The sequence below is a fragment of the Puccinia triticina genome, chromosome 3A (genome assembly GCF_026914185.1).
Source record: "Puccinia triticina chromosome 3A, complete sequence".
Taxonomy (NCBI): domain Eukaryota; kingdom Fungi; phylum Basidiomycota; class Pucciniomycetes; order Pucciniales; family Pucciniaceae; genus Puccinia; species Puccinia triticina.
In genome coordinates, this window is record NC_070560.1 from 8,165,387 (window position 1) to 8,181,343 (window position 15,957).

The 15,957-nt window shown below is 47.0% G+C and overlaps 4 protein-coding genes across 4 annotated transcripts; 2 read left to right on the plus strand and 2 right to left on the minus strand.

Moving 5' to 3' along the window:
• Positions 1 to 4,618: 4,618 nt before the first annotated feature.
• PtA15_3A875 (uncharacterized protein) lies at positions 4,619 to 5,397 on the minus strand (the record flags this gene model as incomplete). Its single annotated transcript, XM_053167886.1, has 2 exons — positions 4,619 to 5,118; positions 5,352 to 5,397. The coding sequence occupies 2 exons, from the start codon at positions 5,395 to 5,397 to the stop codon at positions 4,619 to 4,621; spliced, it is 546 nt and encodes a 181-aa protein (XP_053019059.1).
• Positions 5,398 to 6,092: 695 nt separating this feature from the next.
• On the plus strand, positions 6,093 to 7,924 carry PtA15_3A876 (uncharacterized protein; the record flags this gene model as incomplete). The annotated part of the gene is made up of 6 exons (XM_053167887.1): positions 6,093 to 6,212; positions 6,941 to 7,057; positions 7,122 to 7,220; positions 7,332 to 7,409; positions 7,481 to 7,516; positions 7,763 to 7,924. 6 exons carry the CDS (start codon positions 6,093 to 6,095, stop codon positions 7,922 to 7,924), a joined length of 612 nt encoding a protein of 203 aa, XP_053019060.1.
• A 3,604-nt stretch (positions 7,925 to 11,528) lies between these two features.
• PtA15_3A877 (uncharacterized protein) lies at positions 11,529 to 12,626 on the plus strand (the record flags this gene model as incomplete). The annotated part of the gene is made up of 1 exon (XM_053167888.1): positions 11,529 to 12,626. One exon carries the CDS (start codon positions 11,529 to 11,531, stop codon positions 12,624 to 12,626), a length of 1,098 nt encoding a protein of 365 aa, XP_053019061.1.
• A 2,133-nt stretch (positions 12,627 to 14,759) lies between these two features.
• PtA15_3A878 (uncharacterized protein) lies at positions 14,760 to 15,443 on the minus strand (the record flags this gene model as incomplete). The annotated part of the gene is made up of 4 exons (XM_053167889.1): positions 14,760 to 14,780; positions 14,884 to 14,967; positions 15,052 to 15,138; positions 15,249 to 15,443. 4 exons carry the CDS (start codon positions 15,441 to 15,443, stop codon positions 14,760 to 14,762), a joined length of 387 nt encoding a protein of 128 aa, XP_053019062.1.
• Between the last annotated feature and the right edge of the window lie 514 nt (positions 15,444 to 15,957).

Consider the following 15,957-nt stretch of genomic DNA (forward strand, 5'->3'; position numbering starts at 1 on the left):
GCAGGTGCGCTGAGGCTACCAATCTGCACCCGCGTGGAGGAAGTGAGAAAAAAAAATGCACATATCAAAAGTGAAAAGGTCCTTCAGCCCGGACTGGGGCCCTCATGGCTCATGGGCGCAAAGTGGGTGCAGTAGCTCTGGGCCTTTATGGGCCTTACCCGCGGGAATTGGGAACGGGTCGCGGGTATACCCGTAGCCTGGCCGCCCCGCGGGTACCCTGCTCCCGTTCCCAATACCCGCGGGTAAGGCTCGGGCTGCTCAATTTTGGTACCCAAGTGACGGGTATACCCCGGGACAGGCGCTGGGCTAGCTCAAAGTGGCCGGGTACCCCGCGGGATCCAGCCCTACCCTCATGAAGGCAACGGAGTTGAGCAAGCGGGTCAATTGGCTGTAGAGGGATATCCAAAAATTCCCGGTGGGCCAGCGGTGAAGACAACGCCGCTGCATTGACAATGTAGTTCCTGTCATCGGCATGGTGGAGCTCACCAACCCAAGTATCTGTATCCTGCCGCTCGACTCGCAACCTCTTCAACAACAATATTGAGCAGTTGCTCTTGTGGCAATCATGCTGTACATTGATGTTTGCAACAACATCCTTGAATTCGCAACAAAGGACAGTACATAAGATTGAGTACACGATAAATTGATGTGTACAGATATTTCACTTACCTCTATACTGATAAACTGCCCCTCCCCAGCCTGAACAACCTCCCTCATGTTGTAAAATTTGCTGATGCCGCCAAACTTGAACGGAGTGAGACAGACAAACAGAAAAGAACCTGTTGGCTTCTCCGCTTCCCATAGCATATCCACACGGCCTATATCCGGCCTTCCTGTCCCGCCCGCGGATTGGTACTGAGTTCATTGGAAAAAAATTGTATTAGTGTAGACTCTGCATCCAACAAAGCCTCAGAGCGGTATCAAAGAAGGCAGAACTTGCCAGTACAAATGAAGAAATTCTCAAAATATCTTTGGTGGTGGTGTTGACCTCTGCTACTTGGTGCCACAAAAGCCCTGGTAGATGACTTGCCAGTGCAGGAGGTACAACAAACCGCTGGACAGCAGGAAGCTTGACATCCCGGACACTTGGGCGGAAATCCAAGGAGTTAACAAGGAGTGAGGCATTATAGCCCATTGACTTTTGTACAGAGTTGTTGTTTTTGAACAAATGAGGCACAGATGTGGCTGCCGTCTTGTATGTTTTGCGCTCTTTGACCCAGAAATACCCGCCTGAATACAAAAGTTGAATATTGCAAAAGTTGGCAAACGTGACACCAATGTCTTTGCTGGGACTCTGGCGGTTAGAATGTATTGATGCATTCCTCAGGATCGCGTTGTAGCTCTCGAACCTCTCTGTGGCAAACAAATTCGCCGGTCCAAAGCGCCGGATCGCATCTGGAAGATGCAGGAGCATATGGAATTTAGGTTTGTTTACTCACTGAGCTGTCCCCTTGATCAGACGGAAAACAAACAGTCGTATGCGGAGAGTGAGTTCAGATAGACAAGTTTCCATGTCTTTTATCCGCGTCTCAAATATCAATGTCGCCAGTTGACAGAGAGCAGACCACAAAAGCCGTTTGTGATCGCTCATGTATTCAAACAGAACAAAAGGCGCGGTCTGGAGGACGATCTTGAATTCTTTGCCAATAAAGTTTGAGTAATGTCTAGTGAGGTACCGGGGCTGCAAGGATGGTATGTTGAGTGCTTTTGTGGCAAAAGATTGATAACGGGCCGTTACATTCGGAATTTGCGCCAGAGCCAAAGCCTTCATGAATGCGCAAACCAGGTATTTCACAACTTCCAACAGGAAAACATGGAGAACCTCCACTGGAGCACCAGGAAAATAAAATAGTCAGTCAATGACAAGTGACATCACACCAGCTCCAGCCAGCTACCCACCATCTATCCAATATCTATCCACCATCTACCCCAATCTCCCAACCATTTCCACAAATTCCAAAATTTACCAAGGAGGTCCTTTTCAGTTTTTGATGAGCCCAACTGATCCTCAGTTCTGTTCAGCTGATACTCAGCTTTGGTACCCAGCTCATACTCAGCTCATACTCAGCTTTTTTTCTCAGCTCATACTCAGCTCATACTCAGCTTTTTTGCTCAGCTCATATTCAGCTTTTTTGCTCAGCTCGTACTCAGCTTTTTCACGCAGCTCAGTCTCAGAATTGAAATGAAGCCTTTTGAACAGTCCTTGCCCAGGTGATGCTCAGCTTTGTACTAGTCCTGGCGCAGCTGATGCTCAGCTTTGTACCAGTCCTTGCTCAGCCTTTTCCTAGTTCTGTCCCAGCTGATGCTCAGCTTTGATCCAGTCCTGGGCCAGCTGGCCAGCTGATGCTCAGCTGAGCCAGGCCAGGTAAAAAGATGGGAATCAGCTTGGACAGGACCAGAACTGAAAATCAGCTAGGCTAGGGCCAAAGCTGAGCATCAGCTCAGCCACGGCCAAGGCTGAGCATCAGCTGTGCCAGGGAAAAAGATTATAATCAGGTAGCCGGTGCCAAGCTGAGCATCAGCTGGGCCAGGGCAAAAGCTGAGCATCAGCTGAGCCAGGATAAAAGCTGAGCATCAGCTGGGCCAGGGCCAAAGCTGAGCATCAGCTGGGCCAGGGCCAAAGCTGAGCATCATCTGGGCCAGGGCCAAAGCTGAGCATCATCTGGTTTTGTCAAATGGATTGCTTTGATCCTGACACCTGTCGTGTGAGCCCTAGATTTGCTGGTGGAGAGGAGCAGCATTGGAGCAGTGTTGGAGACGAAACCAAAGCTGTGTCATGTCACTTGCCATCAAGTGACTACTTTTTTTTCCTGGTGGAGTGTCAAGACACCCATCAAAACCTGCTTGCAATCCAACGGATCAGTCGTGCACCTCTGTTTGTAGCAGTGCAACACCCACTTGCCATCCAGTTTGAAGAAAGCATTGAAAATTCTCTTCTGGCGCTTGGAATTTCTCATGATCCTTGAGGAATTTCAGCTCGGCCAAAGTGGCCTCCTTTTTCTTGTCCTTGGTGATGGTCTCATATTTCCTATTGATGATAGTCTTGTTCAGCAAATCTTTAACTCCTAACTGGGTGTGTAAATTTTCAACGGCGGTCTTGCTGCAAGGCTCATGAGGCTTGTGCCAAATCCTGTAGCAATTTTCCTTTATTGTGGCCCAAGACCTGATTGGATTGGAAATCTTTCAAAATGATAACAGTAAGAATATTCATTGTAAATTGCTAGCCAAGGGTACAAATCACCGAGCAAGCCACCCACCCATTCTCCTGACAAGCCGAGCATACAGAAAGAGCATACATATTTGATGGTGGCCTTCCCTTTCACGTTCTCAGCCAAAAGGTCACATGCACGGCAAGGATGGAGACAGTTTCCAGGGAATGGAGTGCTTGTAATTTCCGTGTGCATGGGAGAATCTCCCAGGAAGCAAAGCAATGTTGATGTGATGAGGACCTCCTCCATAATAGAACAGTCCCATCCTACAACTCCTTCCATGGCCAAGTGTCTGTCAGAAAAGATGAACGTTAGCCGCACCAATTCTGCTTTTCCCTTGGAAGCCAAAACTAGAAACAAGACAAACCTCAGATCCGCTACAATTGGGGCCGCCAACTCCATGGCACCAGCTACGTTAGATGTTGTCAGATAATGGCAATTGTATTGCTGGTTTGTCAATTCCGGCGGCAGGCCCGAGAGCGTGAAGAAAAACGATATGTGTTTGTTCCAACGCTTGGATTGATTGCCTGAGGTGTCATCACAGTACAATGTGATCGGCATATGTTGGATGATCTTGCCTTTGGCTCGCACCCTCCATGGGTTTGGTAGTGGATGAATTAGTGTGATATGGTCCCCTAGTTCTGATTTGTCATATTCAAGTTGCATGTGAGTTACAGATTATTCACCCAAAAACAATGGATTCCATTTAAAGATCAATGCCACACTTACCATATAGATTTCCCTTGCATCGGCCAGACAGAAGCAGGCCATCCGGGCCTTTAATTTCTTTGTATTCACGGTAAAATTCACCAACAGGAATAGTATGCAGTTGCGCCGATGTAAAAAAAGTGTGGCCTGGGATCATCAAGCGGAGTTGGGGCCCATTGATTTTGGGATTGAATTTGAGAGAGACACATTTGGACCACATTTCACCTCCCACAGAATAAAAGTACAGCGGCACCACTATGTCGTCATTTGTAATTTGAAGTGGTTCATACAGATAGAAATCTCCATTTTCTGTTTGGACCATGGGCGCACGGCAAGATGGTTCCAGACCCTCTAACCACTTCCTAGATTGTGATAACTTGTATATATCTTTACCATGTGCATCTTGGGGATAGAAATCTAGTACTGGACTAACTAATGGGTTGGCAATTTCTTGAGCGAGTATCTGCTTCAGACTCAATGCGTAGGTGGGTGTGTTGAGGATTGATTTCAAACACTGGACATCCATTTTAAGTAAGGCTTGTATGTTGGCCTTCTCCCGACGGACAGTGGTCCAATCAGGTAGCTTGATCCCAAATAATTGGAACATTAACTTGAGGTGAGTGTACAAGCTTCAAGATACAATAGAATGTGTATAGCCTATCACAAGCGAGGCAATTGAGTGCTGGGAAGAGATGGCACGGTCAGTTACCATCAATCTTGAAAAAAGCACGCAAGCTCACCTGTTTGGAACAGAAAGGCCACCATGATTTATCAGTCTGCCAATGCTTTCGGGCCGGTGGCGCATCTGGCAAGCCTTGAGGTGGATTTTCTTTGAGTGAAGGCACAACTGCTTCAACCATAGCTCGTAGATCACCAGGATCCATCTCCCACCCTTCACCATCAGCTTCATTGTCAGAGTCCAAGTCGGAGAGTAGGACAGACCGAGCTTCCGATGGGCTATAGTCCAAGTCGGAAATTTCCTCACTAAACTGGCTACCAGCGCCGCCGATCATGTTGTTCTCCCCATGTATGATCTCATTGGGGACATGGGCAATCCCCGCATATGGGGCCCATGCCATCTTTGGTGGGCAAACCTGCTCGGAAGCCAGGTTCTCTATTGCCGGTGGTGATGGCGCCCTGGCCGGGTCAACATAGCTGCTTTCGTCGTTGTTGGTTTGGTTGGCCTCCTGAATTTCTGCAGCTGCAACACGCATTGCATGGAACTCAGCCAGCTTTTAAACATGTTTCGGAGATTTTTGATGCTTCGGTACAGAGGCCCATGATATTTTACGTGAGGTGCATAGCATGCAAATATATACACCTCCATCAGGTGCATCAACAACTTGATCCCACACGGCTTCAGCACAGGGAAGTTGACAAGTAAAATGAGTCAAGGCCGAGGCATCCGTCCTAAAGGTAACAGTTATCACTTACCTGGGTCAAGTGCCCGAGTTGGGTTGATCTTCTTGGTGTGTGGCATGATAAAATTGGCAGTGTTGAAGTGTGACTTGAGGATACACCAGCAAGGTGAATGGGGGACAAACTGAATTCTTTGGGGGACGGACTGAATGATTTGGGGGACAGACTGGATGGAAATTTGTATTATTTCAAAAGTTTAGTGGAATTGTGCACTTGATTTGAGCGTTTTTGGTTTTTCATCCAGGAGGAGCCATGTTCTGATCAATCCATGGATATTATTTATCAACTATGCCGCTCACAATGCACGCTTTGGCAAACAATATTCAGTCTTGATGGCCTGCTTCACAACGGTGTTGCTTGCACCTACCTGTCCCTTTGGGTTTGCACTTCCTTCCAAGGCCTCGCAAACAAGTATATTTGATGGCATACCACCACGGTTTTGCTAGCTTGCACTTCCGGGCTGTTAATATTTCACCGATGCACTTGTTTCTGTGCAATTGGCTAAATCTTGGCTTCAGGACATTGATCACTTTTCCATGTGCAACCAGCGTGTGAAAGCGTGGGTTGATTTGGTGGGTGGGTGCATTTCCGTATTGGGGAGATGGACCACGCAGCAGAGGATAACATTTAACAAGGACTTTCAATGTGGCTCAATGCCCCCATCCCGCACACAAGACGTTGATCGCCTCTGCAATATCAATTTATCAATTTTCTTTACCGTTACTCACTTTGAAAGCTCAATAATAACCAACCCCCATGTCTCTCATCCTGAAATCAGAGAGCGACCACTCTGACCAAGATCTTGATCATTCCCCGTCCACAAACGCGCAAGCCTTGAATCGCCCCCGCACAGACGAAGGTGTTGAACAATCTCAGGTGGGTCCTATCAGGAAAGCGCGAGGGGGCAATACTTCTTCCTAAATTCCAAGCCGTCCCGTGAGGTCTACTCCCAATCCAGGGTCTCAATCCATACAAACGGCCAGAGCAGCCCTTCCTGGGCGTAGCAAGCATAGTCAACCAGGTGGGCACACTTAGACATGTTTTATTTACAGATATTGGCTGAAAAACTTATATCAATTCACTCTGAATATTTTTAAAGGTCATTTACCACCGGCTCCGGGATACAGTCAAGCAACAGCCACGTCAGGCCAAGCGCCTTGTTTGAGCTCCACGGACCCTTCCACAGTGGCGGGCTGGCCCCAGGCCGTTGTGGCCATGAGCCATCGGAATGAACCTGCCGACGATTAGTTCATTGCCCTCATTGAGGGCATCTTCCAGCTGAAAGGTAGATATGCTGAGCTAGCCAAACAATTGGCCTTTGTATGTGGTGCTTTGGTGATAAATGAACTTTGATACACAGTGGCTAACTTCTGTTGATGGATGCAGGTGCCTGGGCCTCGGCAATATGTGGTGAATATTTACAGCATGTTGGCTTTCCATCAGGCATTTGACCTTCTTTGTGGGGACCTTCATACCCTTCAACGTCCTCTCCCCACCACGGAGATAAACACGTCCGCGGGGAGAGGCTTTCACTATGTGGCAGTATTCAGTGTACGTACAGAATGTTTCCTGCTCGGGTGAATCAATCCTGACTTGTATCATAGGATTTTGTCAAGAGGAAGGCTCGTGATATCCTCATGAGCAGGAGCTGTGCGGTCTACGGGTCCGACAAGCCCCGCAATGCCCCTCGGCGTTCGAAGAGCTTGCTGACATTAGTTCTGGTAAGTCTGGGAGAACTTGAAGCAATTTCTCTGATACGTCTTCACGCGTCTGTATTTTATTCAGGAGGAAATCAATGCGCAGAACAACCAGTTCAAACGGGATTACCTGCCGCGAGGTTACATAGATGGGGAGCTTGCAGCTTTGGGCAGCGTGGATAGATTTGTGCGTGGAAAGCTTCAGAACAGTTGAGGAAAAATGAGAGACCTGGTAAGTGGTCTTACCGATTCCCCGTAAGGCATCATCCCACCTAACACTCAGAATCATACACGGCAGCTCTTGACAAACATTCAGGGAGCAGCCAGTAGGGAAAACTTGCTCCCGGTCCCCACCATTAGTGCTTTGCTTGTTCAGGTAAATACTATTTGCATTGTATGCCACATTTTTGCTTGTTTCTAACCAGATAAACCTTGAACACATTTCAGATGAGAACCAGTTTCACACCGCCCATCCCGGGAGCAGTTGAGCCTCCTGCGCCACAGGGCAATCAATCTTTGTTGAAGGCAAGGCTTGCCTACCTCCGCATCCAGACCATTGTACAGTTTGGAGGGCAAGGCGGGGGGGATGTGGGTCGGCAATGGAAAAACATTGAAAAGCATCTGTGCGGGTTGGCAAGCAAGTCCCGTGCTTACCGCTCAGCGTAAGCCTCATTTTCAACATACGTGAACGCTGGGTAATTCACTGACTGTTTTATCAGTTTCTACCAGCTGGTCCTGTCCTACGATCATGCCATGTTTGGTCAAGACCTGTGGTCTGAGATGGACGCGGCGAGTATTGCTCTGCCAACTGAGGAGCAGATTTCGGCCCGCATGGAATCCAATGCCTCCGGCAAAGAACCAGCCTTCCAAGATGACGCAGCCAATGCCTGAACGGGATCATGCCAGTTGCTGTGTGTGTTGCAAATACACACTTTTCATTGTACATAAATATTTTAGTCTTTCTTGCCTTTATGATCTATTGTGCCGGTGTAATTAAACATGTGACTTCGCTCTTTCATTTACGCCCTTGGTTGGGCGGTATGCCCATCCATTAACTTGCCTGTTGAGCTGCCGCTGTACCGGTTTTTGTTTAGCATGTTCACTCGATGGTGTGTGTATATCTTACACGCACTCATGGGATACATCTATGATGGCTCTGCATTAAGATGGTCACTCGCCGGGTTCGGTGCGGCTGTCCCAGTGCTGTGGCATAGCCATGTGGTGTGTCTGTGGATGTCCGGCTGCCAGCAATTGTACAGGCATGGGCCATTTGGGCCATGCACGCGGTTGGCATCCAAATTGCCGTGGAACGGCAGACTGTTGGGTGTGGTGCAGCGGAGCGCTGTGTGTTTGAGCCGTCTTGGTGACAGTACGCAGGGCCGTCGCAACGCTGGTCATTTATACTTGGATGAGCATGCCCCTGGGATAATCTGCACAGTTTGTTGTGCTGTCCTGGGGTTGTCTTGCGGGGTGCTGGCCTTGGGACAGCTTAGTGCACCGGTGGTGTCTAACTTAACAAAGTCTCCCCTATGCGGGGCTGAGTGGTGAACGAAGTGCTGCCGACCGCAGGGAGGGACTTAGGACTAAAGTGGGGGTCGTGGCGCGTAGGCCATTGCGGGAATGGGTGGTTTTACACAGGCTGTAGCTCACTTGGTTTGCGAGCTACATATGAGGTCTTGGGCATCGATAGATACCCTGGCATCTTGGCTATCGTTCCGTCTGCTCAGAATTCTGATACAACTCGTGAAACAAAAAAGAAATGATGAAGAAGCCAAACAAAAACTGGATGTGTTCGGACCCCCGGACTCAAGCACCGCGCCAGATGAGGGTCGTTCTGGCTTGCCTTGACTCATTTCAAAAATCCACCAAAAATAGTCCGGTGGGATGATTGATGGGGGGGAGAGCTCTAAAAATCGGCGCCATGGAGGAGCTTCTAAGTTCCGGTAACTGGAATGGCCAGCGTTGAAACTACAGGCTGCAAAATACGAAGACTACATATCCATCACTTTTTGGTGGGTGGCCTACGCGCCATTAAGCCTAAGTCCCTCCCTGCGGGAGGGGTGGCTTCGCCACCAGCCAAACTTAAGCTCCACCCAAATGAGATACCCCCCGTACCACCACCCGAACTCCAAACTCCGACCTCCCGCATAGGGAGGGACTTTGATAAGTTAGCGGTGGTGTAGCCCTCGGCAGGAGGTGTCGGAGGCTCGCTTCGCGAGTCACACGCCCGCAGCAGCGAGGGACTTTGTTAAGTTCGGGGCAGACACTGTGATAATAAATTCACATCCTCCAGCGTGGAGAGTCAAAAGACCACTATCCATTAGCAATCACAGGCTGACCAGCTACTCTCGAACAAAATAGGATTCAAGGAAAGGGAACATTTGTCTGCTTGATGCGGGGATGGCGACCAAGCACTCAAATGCCTCACTTTGGCTAGGGGGAGCAAAGCGACCTCCAGGTCGCGCTTCGCAGGAGGGCGCTTCGCGCCAGCCCAGGCTGTACCAGGGCCCTCTTAGTGTGGGACTTGTGTTAAGCTAGCTCAAAAGCAGACTTGGACGGGGCTTGATCATTGACCCTCGCATCCTCAATCTTTGATGGCACGCAAGCAAGGAACGCAGGAGGGTGCCAAAGTCCATGCGCAGGATTGGACGGGCGTGTTTCGTAGACCAATGATCCGCCCGGAATAGAATAGACAGGCCTGAGCGTTGGTCAAGAAGATAGTCTTGAGTTGATAAAGAGTATCCACCTCAGAGACCTCTTCCCCTCGCTCACCGCTCCCCGACCGTCCATCCTAGCTATTTCGTTTTCAGACCCTTTTTTCACAACAACGTATCTAGGGGAAAAAGGTTTCAAACTCAAAACAATTTTTTGACCACCCACCCACCCCATTTTGAGGGCAGGCAGGGTTTTTGCCCTCAAACTCTTTCTTGAAAAATTCTACAATCAACAAAAATATCTTTTCTAGTCTGATTGAGTACTAACCCTTTGATACGCCGGATGGCTAGGAAATCAAGGGTTTTTCTACTCTCAACCTTTTCCCACACTCGGGCTAGCTGAGGACTCAACATCCCTACTAGCCCTAGAGGATGGAAAATTTACACCTTTAAGGCGCATGGCTTCGACAGCGGCGCAGTAAACACAGGCGTATGTTTTTACACTAACCTCGACACGAGTACTAGAAATAAACGGCAGTGAATGCTAAATGGATCTTGCATCCATTCTCAAAGCACATTTGGCTGGGGCTCAATCAAGTAGGCCCTAATCCTCAATCTTCTTGCATCCATTCCGAACCCTGGTTGCCAAGTATTCGAATCGCCACCACCGAGAATCGGGAATTTATTGTCCGGCCGGTATGTATGATGTGCTGCAATCAATGTAATAGCGGCTGATATCGGGGTGGCGGATTCTAGAAGAGTGCCAGAAAAGCTGTAAACGATTCGGCTGTAACGTAACGCGGGTACTCGAGCCTGAATAAATATTTATCATGCGTAATATGGTGGGTTTAAAAGTATATAGATGGGTCCTATTCTTGGAAAGGCCGGTTCACAATTGAATTGATGCATCATTGAGGTTCATATTTGCGCTACAACCCCTTGAGAATATTCTGTAGGCGATCCGGGTAGATGGTGGCACTGGCAAATGGTAATCGCCGAAACCCATCTCAATGACCTGAAACAAGCCTAATGTTTACCCCTAAGGCATGCTGCTTTATCGACTTGCCAACGAAAAACCTGAAACAGGTGCGGCTGATTGTATCCTCGGGCGTGTGGACTGTGTATCGTTGAGACTCAGCAGGCGGTCCTCCACACCCTAGTGCGCCATCCACACAGCAGGCTTGAAGTCTAACGAACTATGCACTCAGCAAGATCGGAGGTAAATAGAATCAGCAACATACCCGTCGGGTGTTTTTTAGAAAAATAAGCTTCTCTCCTTCCACCCTATTACGCTGGCGGACATTGCCTCAGTGTGGTTCACATGTTCCCTCAGTATCATTCCCTTTAAAACTATTGAAATCACACCGCCAGCTACTTACTACATTAAGTATTCCACAAGACTTTCTCGTGATCTTGCCTTGAGTTATCCAAAGCCTTCTTATCTAGAATAACTACTCAATTTGGGCAACATTCCTAACCTCATGTACGCCGTAGAATCAGTCCGTCTCCTCAAACTTGCCCGTTGGGTTCAATGATTCACTTCGTCAGACCATATATCACTCTTTCTTTTAAGATTTTTAGCCACCATTGCGGCAATCACTTCGTGTGATTGCGTACCACACTCACTCCTCCTTCTGCTTGATCCAAACCAACAAAACAATCAACCAAGTGATTCTCAAAAAAAGCAAAGAAAGCGAACACTCGATCGCACACTCAATAAAGCTACATAATTAACCCTGACCAGACCCCCCTGATGCGGAAAATCTCATAGTATCTCAACCTGATCCGACAGAATAACTCGCAAGTAAAGAAGAAAACGCGGTCCTTTTCTGCTGGTAGAAATGCCTGCTCCACACCCACAACCAAGATCCTGGTCGACGACCATGATAACCATTGGAATCCTTTCCGCAATCATCATCTTCACCTTCGTTGCATTCTTCGTCTATCTGCGACGTAGAAAGCCAAACAAACCATCAAATAACATCTCGGATCCCGAAGCAAGGCGGTTGAGCCAGGTGACGGGAGAAAGTGAACGTTCAAACTCTCAAGCTGAAACAAACACTAATAGGACTCAAATCGGATTCAAGATCGTAGGAAGACTGCCGCGCCTGGAGACTATCAATACCCCCGTCAGATCGGTACATCCTTCAGTCCATAACGCCAGTCCGGCCCGATCCAATTTCGAACCTCCGTTACCAACCATGGGTAGGCGCAGGTCGGATCCCGAAGAGAGGATCAACACCCAAGTGGCAATAGAAGGTCGAAGATCCCATTTCTTCGAGAGAGATCGACAGCGGAGGAAACACTTCGTAGGACAATCTTTAGATTCCAGAATCAATCAAAACCCATCTCTGGAGCCGCCGACAATTATCGAGCTACCCCGAGCCTCGCTGGAAAGCAATGAGCCGACGGATAAGAACAGTCATAGCCTCTACTCCCCTTTCAACGAACAGGGAGGCTCGATGAGATCACTTTTAGAAATGTCTCCCAGCAAATATGACATATTTCCGCCTTCGGCCGATTCACCAACGGGTTTCAACCTTCCCACGCCGAATAACCCTAGTCAACCCCAACCCATCGACAGATCACCCGATTTCCGAATTACACCTGCTTCTATAGTTGAGACCACCGAGAAAACACCACCGGCTAGAATTCTAAGAAAAAAACTTCTGAACTTAATATCCACTCAGCCAAGACCCGGTCTGGGGAATGAATCGGAGGATAAGTACTACTGGGAAATGATGCAAGTGGAAACCAATGAAACCTGGTGGCAGCTTCCGTTCCCTCCTCAACTGTCGCCAATTAAGCCAGAATTTGAACTTTCCGACCTCGACTTCCAACCTCAGCCGGAGTCGCCGGGGCCTTTAAGCCATACTGGAAACGGAATATACAATTCTCATCCGCAAGGCATCGAATTGGCTTCCCTGGGAACCACATGATCAAACGGCGAGAAAACGACCATCGAAGCTGAATTCGTCTTCTCCCTGGACCGGATCTCAACCATCGTAGGAAAAGACTGAAGTGGGTCCAAGGATCCGACTACTCTATTGAAGAGAAACCACAATTCTCCATTCCGACCTCAGCAGCTTTCGAAAAACCTCAGCATCAATTTTTCCAAAATTTGAGACCAATTTTTTGAGCAAATATTCTAGCCAAACTAAGATGTATTATCAGTAATCCAATCTGCGTAGACTTTTACTATTAGATACATGCATTCACACATAACTATATACTCTTTTGGCCAATAATATTTGAATTGCTGGTTTAGCTATCAACTTTTTAGGTGAATAATCTGTGAATCTACATATTTAGCTGTTGAAATTGATTTTAATTCTTTTTTCAATTTTCAATGTTTGTATGGCTTGATAAAAATTTGGACTGATTGACACTCTTTTGAATATCATTGATAAGTGACATAAATACATTCTGCTCAACAATACACTTCCATCTACTGTTGCATTCATCTCTCTTTTTTTAGATTATCTCTTCTCAGGTCAAAATAGGCTGCAATAAAAAATGATATCAATGGGAGAGCATTCACATCAAATTGCCAAGGCATCTAAAACAGAGCTTGGTTCCTGGGGAATGAATTGAATGCTGTACTGTTTTTCTCAGCTAGTACAATACATTCACATGATACAGCTCAGAATACCCTGAAGATACCTCAAAATCTATAAGTTTGACAGGTTGTGGGATGAGGATGCATGGACTTCCCGGCATGTGTGTAGTGGCAAGAGATAGGGAAGAGTGAGGTGAGTCTCATGGTCCAAAGGGCATACATGGGGCCCTTTGGGAACAGGGTCAAAATGGGAAAGGTACAAAATCACCAGCCAAACTCATTGGAAGGTTGGAATCTCTCAGGCCAAAATGTGGACATTAGTCCCAAGTCCCTCCTTTGGAGTTCGCCCTTTGCGCCAGCCCAGGCTCTACCAGGGCCCTCTGAAGTGGGGGACTTGTGTTAAGTTAGGGATATTCTCATGTCACCACCAGAATGAGATTCAATAATTCATACGGAACAGGAACAGGGGTCCTGTACCACGCTGAAAGGGACAGGGTAAACCTTACTGACTGGTGAAAATTGACTGAGATTGGGGTTTTACAAGCCACCGGTGACAATTTAAAGGTCATAGTGTAATGACCCGGATTGGTTAGCATGGCTTATTATGTAAGAATCATGCTGATTAATATTCAAAGTTTGTTAGATTGTGATGCAGATTGATCAGCATTGGGATTTCCCTGATGAACGTTGAGTCAATTAAGCATTTTCATTGCTTATGACGTGATAGCCTTTTTGATGATGTCATTGGTTCTCTTGTTACTCCGGTGGTTTTGTTTAAAGGAACCTCAGGATGTGGTTTGTGATAGGAATGATGATTTTCATGTGTATGAACATAGCTAGGTTTATATACATGAAAATAGTGTGAGAAAAGGGGTCTAGATGAGACCCTCCACGCGTAACCCCCGCTGGGTTACAACATTGTTGCTCTCTTTGGTTTTTCTTTCTCCCTCTTTCTTTCTTTCTTTCTTTTCCCATCGGGATATTCTTTGTTATAGTTTTTCCTCACTTTATATTTTGTTATCTGAGAATTCAAACTCTCAAAATCATAAACTCAAAATAAATCTACACTTATATCATCCTTGTGACTAAAGACTCCAAATCTTAAGTATCCTAAGTTTACTAAGCAAGCATCCGGCGAACTATCCCCTTAGATAGTTTCATAGCCACTTATAGTGAACTGTTTAGTAGGCCAGGCTTCACACATAGACCCCAGATTCTGCTTGTCGCGCGTTGTTCTCATAGAGATTCCTCAAATACTCGGAACCTTTCAAGTCGATCGGGGCAATACTACGTATTTAGGTGATGATACAAAAAAATGTTTACATGCAGATTGAATAGAAAGAAATGCGAAGTTTTGTGAAGTGGTACGAGTCGAATTTTTCAAACAAACACAGTTGTATTGATATCGGTTACAAACCAAAGAGAACTTGAGAAAATTGAGAAAAAGAATCGCGACGTTGATGATTGGGAATTGGTAGGAAAGCTGGATGTTTTGATTGAGCGGAAGGTCGATTCATTGAAACTGCCACGAAATCTACATAGAACAAGCCGAAATTCACAAACAACATCCGATTAGATCAGATACTCACAACAGACCTTTTCGGATAGGCAAGTTTAAATGATCTGGATTATCTTACCGGCAAGACACCCTGTTCCATGTTACCTATGGCCTGGAACGCTGAAGGTGAAAGATCCAGAGAGCCGAAGCCACAACCAGGACACTGAAACAGATGATGATTCGGTCAGTTGTTTCTAGTCCAAGATGTTGGTCGATATCAAGCTCATCAAGATTGGAAATCACGAACTTCATCTGTTACTTTTGCTTGCACAGTTTTTCCAGTCGCCTCATTCTTGATCGAAACGGTCTTATGACACGGCGAACCGCCCTCGTACTGTTAAAAGTCCGAGAGTATGTAGGTCAGTAATCTCTCGATGCTGCAAGCTGTTTCATATATTGAAAGCACATTTTTTTAAAAAAAGGGTAAAGAAACCAACTGCTCACTTGAGCTTGATTCATAGCAACAATGAAATCACTCTGGGAATTGGTGTCGCCACAAGCCCCGGTGCCAGGAGCAAAATAAGTAGCATGACCGCTGAAACGGCGTTCAAGATGAGATTTCCAAGTAGATAGGGGGGTTCCAAGACAGCTGGTGATTGACAAAAGGACGACGAAGAAGCTAAAGATCATCGAGGACATATCAGCACGGTTTTGGATTTTTGAGCTTTAGTGAGTTAGGGAAGGCTTGGATTCTCGCTTATTTGGATAGTGATGAACAGTGGCTGAGGTTATAGGATGCTGATGGTTTGTATCCTTCCGGCGAAAAGACTTGTCCTATTTATGCTCGTTTGTCCAACACCATACGAATCTTCTCTTTCGGAGGAGGGGACCGACCAGTCTTGCTTGTATGACTTGGCCGCCAGATTTTCGGGGTTCGCCTTGTTTTTTCGATCTCGAACGAACGGACTGTCGAAGGTAAACATTGTTGGTTGCATTATCTCGGTACTCTAAAAACACCGAAAGATGTGAGTTTCTTTTTTTTTTTTTTTTCATGGAGACGCCACCAGCCTCTCTTTCTTTGCATTAGACAAAGAGCCGAGAAAATGCTAAGCTCCTTTTTTCTGGGGGGGGGGGGGGGGAGCTCTGACTCTGATTTTGAGCACGGATTTTCCGCACGACTTTCGTCATTATAATGGCTTGCATTGAGGAGATA